At 45.6% G+C, this 9,179-nt stretch overlaps 1 protein-coding gene and 1 long non-coding RNA gene across 5 annotated transcripts; one reads left to right on the forward strand and one right to left on the reverse strand.

Moving 5' to 3' along the window:
- Positions 1-733: 733 nt before the first annotated feature.
- LOC106022641 (GTPase IMAP family member 3-like) lies at positions 734-6,953 on the reverse strand. 2 transcript variants are annotated; one of them, XM_040741025.1, is made up of 4 exons: positions 3,326-4,188; positions 3,106-3,196; positions 2,232-2,283; positions 734-1,683 (listed from the first exon to the last, which is right to left on the reverse strand). In XM_040741025.1, the coding sequence occupies exons 3-4, from the start codon at positions 2,272-2,274 to the stop codon at positions 809-811; spliced, it is 918 nt and encodes a 305-aa protein (XP_040596959.1). In that variant the 5' UTR covers positions 2,275-2,283; positions 3,106-3,196; positions 3,326-4,188; the 3' UTR covers positions 734-808. The 2 variants fall into 2 exon arrangements, with proteins under 2 accessions (XP_040596959.1, XP_040596960.1); XM_040741026.1 differs by lacking the exons at positions 3,106-3,196; positions 3,326-4,188 and adding an exon at positions 6,756-6,953.
- LOC110339508 lies at positions 1,836-9,179 on the forward strand. 3 transcript variants are annotated; one of them, XR_005875386.1, is made up of 7 exons: positions 1,836-1,955; positions 2,145-2,242; positions 4,187-4,321; positions 4,686-4,739; positions 6,026-6,248; positions 8,368-8,446; positions 8,706-9,179. It is a non-coding gene; the product is annotated as an uncharacterized LOC110339508 (long non-coding RNA). The 3 variants fall into 3 exon arrangements; XR_005875387.1 differs by lacking the exon at positions 1,836-1,955 and having other exon boundaries at positions 2,107-2,242; positions 8,746-9,179; XR_005875385.1 differs by lacking the exon at positions 1,836-1,955 and having other exon boundaries at positions 2,107-2,242; positions 6,108-6,248.

Here is a 9,179-nt window from a genome sequence, read left to right on the forward strand (position 1 = left end):
AACCTGAAGTTCCTCCTCCAGAGACCTTCATTCACTTCTCATTGGTCGGCAATGGCTGCAGGCTCTCTTCTCAATACATCATTAGCCAAGAGATTGGAAAAGTTTTAGACCAGACATTCTTAGAGCTGGCGATAAAAGCCTGGGCCAAACCAGAATTCTTTCTTTCTTTTTTTAAAATTAATTTATTTTTTATTCTTCTCTCACAATTACATTTCAACAGCAGTTCCCTCTCCTTCCCCCTCCATGTAGTCTTTCTCCCCCTAAGCTCTACTGTAGATCCACTCCCCTGTCTCCCCTCAGAAAAAGCAGGGACATCAACCAAACAGGTTATAACAAGCTACAGTAAGACCAGGCACATACTATCATATCAAAGCTGGACAAGACAACCCAGTAGGAGGAAAAGGGTCCCATAAGCAGGCAAAAGAGTCAGAGACAGTCCGGACTACCACTGTTAGGGATCCCACAAGACCACCCAACTACTTGACCATAACATATATGCAGGTAACTTAGGTCAGAGCTCTATTGGCTCCCTGCTCTCTGTGAGCCCTTGTGAATCCCAGTCAGTTGATTTTGTGGGCTGTGTTCTCTCTCTTGGTGTTCCTTACCCTTCTGGTTCCCTGATCCTCCCTGATCCTGCTTCACAGGACCCGGGGAGCTCTGCCTATTCCAAATCAGAATTCTAAAGGGGAAACACAAGAGGCTCAGAAAAGCAATGTCTCACAGACCAGGAGAGTGGTTTTCTGAAGGTGATGTTTATAGAAAAGAATCCTGACAAGATGCTTTAGAAATGTCTTTAAACTACAGAGCATCAAACATTAAAATATATGAGCAGGAAAATGACAAGGAAGATAAGTGTGGACAACGCAAAACTAGCACAAGTCCCAGCATGCACAGCCATCCAGCCTGTGCCTCTGAGAAGCACTTTGAGGACCCAGCTGCCCTCCTGATCCTCCAGGTCCTGCTTTTGCTTCTCCACCTCCTGCCTCACCTTGGCCAGGTAGCACCTGTAGGCTTCTTGGTGCTCACTGCTGTTACTACTAAGGAACACAGAGGCATGAAGGAAGAGGTCATTGCTGTAGAAAGAGCCATTACACTCCTGCTCCAGCCTGCTGACCAGGACCATGAGCTCTGCCAGCTGTCCCTGCTGCTCTTCCCCAGAAGCCCTGTTATTAAAGGCACAGTACCTCCTCCCACACTCCTGGACCAGGCTGCGCAGGCTTTGGTTGTCAGTGTGGGTCACAAACTCATGCAAGGTCTCATTTGCCAGGTCTTCCTTGTGGGTGAAGAGGATGATCATGTGCCTCATGACTCCTGCCCCAAAGATCTCCTTCACCCTCCTCACGGCTGTGATGTCCTGGGCTGTGAAGCGTCCCAGCTGGGTCACCAGTAACAGTACATGGGGTCCTGGCACACACAGCAGGTAGCAGTCTCCAATGTCCTTTTCTTGGTTCTGGGCCTTTGACTCAAAGATGGGTGGCGTGTCTATCACTAGGAAACTCCTTCCCTTCCATGTGCCCATCTCTGCCTGGCTGGTCCTGGTCACTGAGTGGCCTCTGAGTCTGGACTCAAATGCTGGTCGGCAGAGGATGCTGTTCCCTGTGGCGCTTTTCCCACAGCCAGATTTGCCCACTAGGAGGATTCTCAGTGGTCGTGACCCTGGGGTGCAGTCATCTTTCTTTCTGCCTTTAGGAGTAAAGGGAGGCTCGGGTGTAAGAAATGATTCATGACAGGAAGGACTAAAACTTACAGGAACTAGTGCAAACCAATTATTATTTGACCCCTCTGATTTAACCATATCAATCCCACCAGACACCAGGTTTTTGGGATTAAGTGCTCCTGATGGTCAGAGCCCAAGGCATCTTTCCCCTGGTGATACATTAATCCAATTTTTGCCATTCTCTAAGGACCTTCATTCTGCCCAGGTCTGAAGTGCTAAGCCAATGTAGAGTGCTCAGGTTAGTTTCAGGCTGGTCATTCTGTTCATCTGTCCCTTTCCTTTACCTTCATCTACACCCACAATCCCTGATCTCTGTTTTATACAATGGCAAGTTATTATCTTGGTGAACTTGCCCTTGTTTTGGAGACTTTGACAGCTAATATCCTAATATGCTCAATTATCTTGTTTTACATTTGTCTTGCTGTAGGTACCTGGAGGGAAATTTGTTCCTTTCTATGTACTGATCAGTGGTCCTTGACTGTTAAAAGAGTCCCACCCACAGCAGCTTTCTTACCTGTGGAAAAGGTAACTTTTACACCTGTCTGAAGAATTTCCATGTTTTGTTTCTAGAAGGGAAAATAAGCCAAGAGCGTCCATATTGGATTTGAATATAATATGCAACACCAAACACAACATCTTCTAGGAAGGGACTTTAAGCCAAAGAGAAAGAACTGTTAGAGTCACACACACATACTTTATAGGGAGTTCTAACTGACCCAAAGGAGGAAGACACAAGAAACAGGTACATGTAATGTGATCACATGGATGTTGTCACCATGACTTGTCTTCATTCCACAGGCAGAATGAAAGTGGGCTGTGTACTTACAGTCAGTTAATTTAGCTGATCAGTCATTTCTCAATGAGCACATGGCTGTCTGGTGTTCTTTGGGAACCTAGTACTAGAGGTTGCTTGCCACCTCCAGCATCTCCAAGAAACAAATGTAATTATTCCCTTGTTCCGTGGCAATGGTCCCTCCTGTTCTGACTGGAGCTTAGCTGAGTCCGGACTACAAGACTTTCTCCTCCCAAACTGGGAAGGCGCTGGTCAAACCAGCACTAACTGTTCACCCAGGAGTAGGATTCTGTTGTGGGGCCAGGTTGTGGAATGGTGGGATGCACCCAGGAAGCAGAGGGAAAGAAAGGCTAAGAACTGAGGTGACACAGTCAGTGTGCTGAGCTCCTGAGGTCCCAGTGCCCGTGTTTCCAGCTCGGTCTTGGATTGCAAACATCTTGAGGGCCTCTCTCTTCCAGGACACTTTCTTCTGTTCTGCCCTGTTCCTTACAGCCTTTCTTTTAATCCTTGTCCTGCCTACTATACCTACCTCCTGTACCAGGTAGGGGATCCATGAGAGAATGACTTTCTAGCTTCCTTACTGGAAGGTACCTACCTGCAGATCTTCAAAGGTAATGCAGTGCCCTGCTTCTGAGTGTTTCCTTGATCCAGGCTCCAGGAGCAGGCCTTGTGTTAGTCAGGGTTCTCTAGGGAAAAATAACTTATAAAACATGTAGTATTAGGCACATGTATATTCTATCCTGTGTGTGTGTTTGTGTGTGTGTGTGTGTGTGTGTGTGTGTGTGATAAAAAGGGAATTTATTAGAACGACTTACAGGCTGTAATCCAGCTAGAACAACAATAACTGTCTTTCAATGGAAAGTCCAAGAATCCTATGGTTCTTCAGTACATGAGGCTGGATGTCTCAGCTGGTCTTCCATATATACTGCGATCCCGAAGAAGCAGGCTATAATACCAGTAAAAGAATGGACTTGCTAGGTGAGCAACAGGTTTAGCAGACATAGAGAGTGCCTCCTTTTTCCATGTCGTTTATATAGGATGCCAGCAGAAGGTGTGGTTAGGATTAATGGTGGTCTTCCCACCTCAAAGATACAGATTAGATCTAAATTAAAGAATTTAATTAAGAAAATAAAAATCCCTCACGGGTGTGCCCAGCAATCTGGGTTTTATTTAATTCTACATGTAGCCAAGTTGACAACCAAGAATAGTCCACATGTGCTTCAAAAGGAATGCCTAATTACAGAATTTTAGGGTCTTTGGTGGATCAAAAATTTTTGGAACAAAACCCTTTTTGGGACTAAATGGATTTCCTAGATACCCCTCTACATATCAAACTGGCTAGAGGCCAACTTAGCAAGAAACACAAATAAATAAATTTTGGGTCCTTTAAGTTTTGATATCAAATGTTACAAGCCAGCATTTACCCCAGTAACTTCATTGTCTTTTCACACTGAAGATGATTTTAGCTCCAGGAAACAAGCTGTGGTAACTTTGTGACTGTCCTTATGATTATATCACATGTACCCATTTCTTGGAGGTATTTCCTTTGGGTCAACAACTCCCTGTCTCTTGAACTCTGCTCTGCAACCAGTCCCACAGAAATCAATCTAATCTGATTCACACAAATACCCAGACTATTCAGAGTTCTCATAAAAAGTGCTGATTTTCTATCTTAGGCTTGGGATTTCACATGGAGACCTGTTCCTGAGGACCATCTGTCTTTCTGCCTTCTGAGAGGTTTTCAGAGATGGCTAGTCTGTATCCACTTGATTGGACCACTGGGCCAGCGATTTGATCACACAGAAATACAGGTGCTGTTTGATAAATGGATGCAGATCATATTATAGCAATACTGGGTAGTGCGAGGGGAATGTGTTAAAGAGTAGAGGGGAGCATGTAGGGTCAACTACAGAAAGGAGTAGAGAGAGACAGTGTTGATTTTTCTAAGCTAAGACCTAGGTACCCTGGAAGCCCTATGATGCTTTACACACATGGGGGGGGGGACCAAGACTCTGGAGGATGGGTGAAACCAGGCTGTACAGTACTGCATGGAAGAGCAATGCTAGCACAACCACAGTTTCCCCTGCAGTGTGCCCCCAACTTAGGCTGATAGGATGGGGTCTCCCTGCATGCTGTCTTTTGCCTCTTGGTGCTGACCAATGGTCTCCAATGCAGGACTACTCATAGGATGCCTTTGACCAAGAAACAGGTGACAGGTCATTCCCCCAGGTGAGTGCCTTAAACAGCTCCTGTCTCAAGGATCAAGCCTGATCATAAAGAGTAAAGAAAGCAAGGGTTGGAGCATCAGTTTTTTTCTCATTTCTCAAGCCTTCTTTAAGTTTTTGAATGTCTCAAATGGTTAGACATTTCCCTCTCCTTTGCTTCTTCTAGTGGAAACCCACTCACCTCCAGGAAAATGAATGTCACCTTTTCTGTTTCCAGGTTCACACCTCTTGCATTCTGTCCCCTTTGGGTATCTTATTTTAAGCCACCACCCTCCTGTGACAGCACTGTGCTCTCTCGCTGTCCCCTGGGAGGAGGTCATCAACCAACCCCACCCACCTCACGGTCATCAGCTCTTCCATTCATTTCTAAGTAGTTAGTGGAAGGATCAGTGGGTGGGCAACAGGTATTTCCTGCCCCTGGTTGGACCTCAGAGCTAGCAAAAGTGGGATAGCTTCACCATGCTCCTCCTAGGATGCACTCCCTGGCATTGTTCAGGACTAGAAGAGACTGGAGGAAAGAGCAGGTGCAGGTCACACTCAGAAAGACTGTGAAAAGGTCATACACGTTGGCCTTGAGTAGATTCTCTTAGTATCATCTGACAAAAGTAATTATACCATTGTTTCCCAGATCCTTTACCACAGCATCTTAAAAACATGGCCAGAAAAACATGATATTCTGTTATGAGGATAAACCACTGTGCAAGTGTCATTGGGGTCATGTACAGGAACAGTCTTTACTGGTCATAACTTCATTCTGGTTGGTTTGACTGATTTTTTAGTGTATTACATTATCCAAAAATGCTTTATGTGAACAGATTAATTTGAGTGGTATCCTGACATCTGTCTTTATCTTTAAAATAAAAATGATTTTCTTCCTGTACAGTACTGTGACTAGAAAAAGGAAAGTAATGGGAAAGAAATAAGATTCAAACTCTAGGGGATGGGGAGATGGGACAGCCTGTCCAGCCAATTGGTGAGCACCTGATTCAGTGAGACTTTGTTTTAATAGATACTATAGAGAGACTGGGGAGATGTCTCACAGTCACAAGTGAGGAGTTGAGTTTGTATTCTCAGAACCCACGTAAGAAATGAGTATGAATGGGTTCATCTATAACCCTGGCACTGGAGGGATGAAATAGCAGAGAGGCAGGCAAATCCCTGGATCTCATCTAGATCACCCTAGCTAATCTAAGCAGTTGGCAAGTGCAGTCAACCAAATGAGACTCTGTGTCAAAAACTCAGGCGAGAGTGATAGAGGAAGATATGAGATGTCCCCTTGCTCTCCTGCAGTGATAGAGGAACATATGAGATGTCCCTTGGATCTCCTACAATGATAGAAGAAGATATGAGATGTCCCTTTGCTCCCCTGCAGCAAAGATCCAAAGCTATGGATTCAGGGCTGTTCTTACCCAGAAATGGGCTCCTGAGCTTGACTGGATGAAGTAAATGGTCCTAAGGGAGGCAGCAGTTCCTTTTGGATGATCGGTAGTGTGGACTTCAAATCACTGATGAGGTCAGTGCTTCATCTTTCTGCCACTAAACTAATTTCTCAGGCCACAGGAAGTATGCAAACGCCACTCAGACGAGTGACTTCCCTCCAGCTGGCTCCTCTCTAGCCTCCAGACACTTAACACAGTCTGGCTGGGCAGTCATGAGGAAATTACTTTAGAAAGTTTGCCCATTCCTCTCCTTCCTTGGAAACTCCTGGCAGGAAACAGAATCCATAAGTGTCCCCCTTCCACCCAGTCCCAAGTGGGGTACTAAGTTTGTCAGCTTAAGAGAGCAAAACTCACTGATGTTCCACAGACTGGCAAGAAGCCGTCTGGGCACAAGATGCTGTGGCCTCCACAACTCTTCCTAAAGTTAATAAAGAGATCAAGTGTCTTGCCCTTCCGGTTGACAATAATTGTTACTGGTAGATTCAAGGGTGGGCAGTGGAGAGGAACACACACACACACACACACACACACACACACACACACACTCACACACACACACACACATACACGAGCCCTGTTACCTGGTGGACGCTGGAGGATCTTTCGATTCAAGGTCTCCATGCACTGTGGAGCACCTTCCTGTCCTCAGCAGCCTCTCACATTGGTTTTTAATCTCTTCATGAAAATGCAAGAGCTATGAGAGGAGAAAATCAGCTCACAAAATCTGTCTGCCAGGGTAGGAAGATGGTGTTCCCGGGGGCACAGGAAAGAGCGATGTGTACACAAAACAGTACTCAAAGGGCAACTGAGGAGCACAGCAAGAGGAAGAGGTTGATTAAAAAAAACAACAACCATTTCTCCTTCCTGCCCCACCCTCACTGCCCACACTTCTGAGATGATTTTGTGAAGAATGCATTCTCTACAAGACTGAGAACTAGGGAAGCCCCGAGGCTCGGCATCCCAAGCCTTTAGCTTCCCCCTCTGGGTCAGACAGCCAGCATGCATCTATCTCCCCAGCTCCCACTCTTCCATATGACTAAAGTTGCTCTCCAGGGCCCGCTGGGCAAACCAGCAGGCATCATGCTTGAGCCAGGTGATGTTACCCTGGCTTCTGGGCAGAATGTGTGAGGTCAAGGCTTAGATTTTCTCATGTGGGCCGATCTCCTCTCTTCAGAAACCATGGAGCTAGCTACCCAAGCAATGATCTGACTTAGAGCACCTAGAGAATCCAAGGTCCCCTCTCCCTCTGCATGTTGCCCTGCTGGGCTCAGGATTGCAAGGGGTGAGCCAGGTCTCCTCTCTGGAGAGCCTTTCAGGTGCCCCTATTTCCTTGCATGCTTGAGTTCAGATGATTGTTTTTATTCATTTGTTTCTATTTTCTGTGTATGAGAGATTTGCCTACATGTTTGCAAGTGCCCTTTGCACATGTCTAATGCTTGTAGAAGCTGGAGAAGCTGCGGGATCCTCTGGAACTGGAGTTATCAACAGAGGTAACCCCATCCCTCAGGTCCCAAGTTCAGATAATTTAAGAAAGTCTAAGCAGGAAAGTGAGACATGAGTGACTCAGGACCCCAACTGATTTTGGACAGCACGGTGCTCCAGTGCAGTAACACATAAAAGTAGCATTTTGCAGGGAAACCAGTCTTGACTTCCACAAACCTTCTATAATACAACTTTAAAATTTGAGGTACTAGTGGTATTACATTGAGTGAGGTGGGGCCTTTGAACCAATAGAAGGCATTTCTCCTTTTAGCTATTGAAGTGTTTATCTAACTAATCTTTATCAATAAAAACTCAGGAGTTGGATATCTGGGTAAGAACCTCAGTGATAAGAGAAGTGGCTGTGGAGTGACCAGTGACCTCTCTCCTTCTTTCCTTGATCCAAAAGAGCCTAGACTCTCCTAAGCCCCTCCCTACTACTTCCTGTGTCTCTCTATATGTCCTTTGTCCTCCAAAACCTCTATGGCTAATTTTGGTCAGCTAGTAGTTAGCTCTACCCTCTGATTCTAAGCAAACTTTATTGCCAGTCTCAAGGAGTGTCATCAGAGTGAGATCAGAATAACCCACAACAAGCTTTGGAACATCTGCTAGTCTCTTATTTTTGCCAATCAATAGAGATCAACTCTACAATAGAAATGATATACATGGGTGCATGTTCCCACCTGAGGACAACTTTCAAAACTGCCTCTGCAGGTATTTTATAAATACTCCATACACAAGAAGGAATAACTGCTGAAGGTTTTGGAGCTTCCACTGGGTCTCCACAGAGAAGGTAAGTTCAGCAGCCTTAACACCTACAGGCTAATCCTTATGTGTCCGAGCCACAGACAGAAGCCCATGCAGCATTAGCCACAGCTGTCTGTACATTAGGGAAAAGGCACCCTGAAGGAAACACAATAGAGCTGTCTTGAGTGCGGGCCTTCACTGCTCTCGGGACACACAGGAAATGACATCTGTTTGGAGCAGATAAATGGATGCCTTTCCTATAGCATGCTCCTGTTCATAGCTGTTTTTTTCCCATTGAATTACAGGCATTTTCTGGTTGGTTCCTGAAAGCCCTATGTTTTATAGGTGTAAATATCATCTGCCCCAGGTCCTGCCCATCCAGTCCTCTACAGCTCCCTTTCTTCCTCGCAGTCAGAGCCTGTGGCTGTTTGCAACTCTTTCTTGGTCAGTGTTCACTGCAGAATTCTGGTGCTGGCCTTCAAAGCAAAGATATATTCTTCTGCAAAGGAGCTGTCTACAGTGTGGAACCCAAACCAGGCCCCAGCAGTCACAGGGAACAAACCGCACAAATCGCTTCTATGAGAGCCTGGAGCTCAAAACTGTAGCTCTATGCCATGGAAACAGTCCTTGCCTCAACCACGCTGTTGTAGGTGTTTCTTTGACAATGTGTCCTTACAAGTTTAACATATGATTTCTAGACAAATCCCATGAGAACTGGTGATTTATCCCCTTCCTAATACACACGTGCCTGTGAAATAATAAACATAGGATCTGGGAGA

Source organism: Mesocricetus auratus, unplaced genomic scaffold, assembly GCF_017639785.1.
Source record: "Mesocricetus auratus isolate SY011 unplaced genomic scaffold, BCM_Maur_2.0 contig_6806_pilon_obj, whole genome shotgun sequence".
Taxonomy (NCBI): Eukaryota; Metazoa; Chordata; class Mammalia; order Rodentia; family Cricetidae; genus Mesocricetus; species Mesocricetus auratus.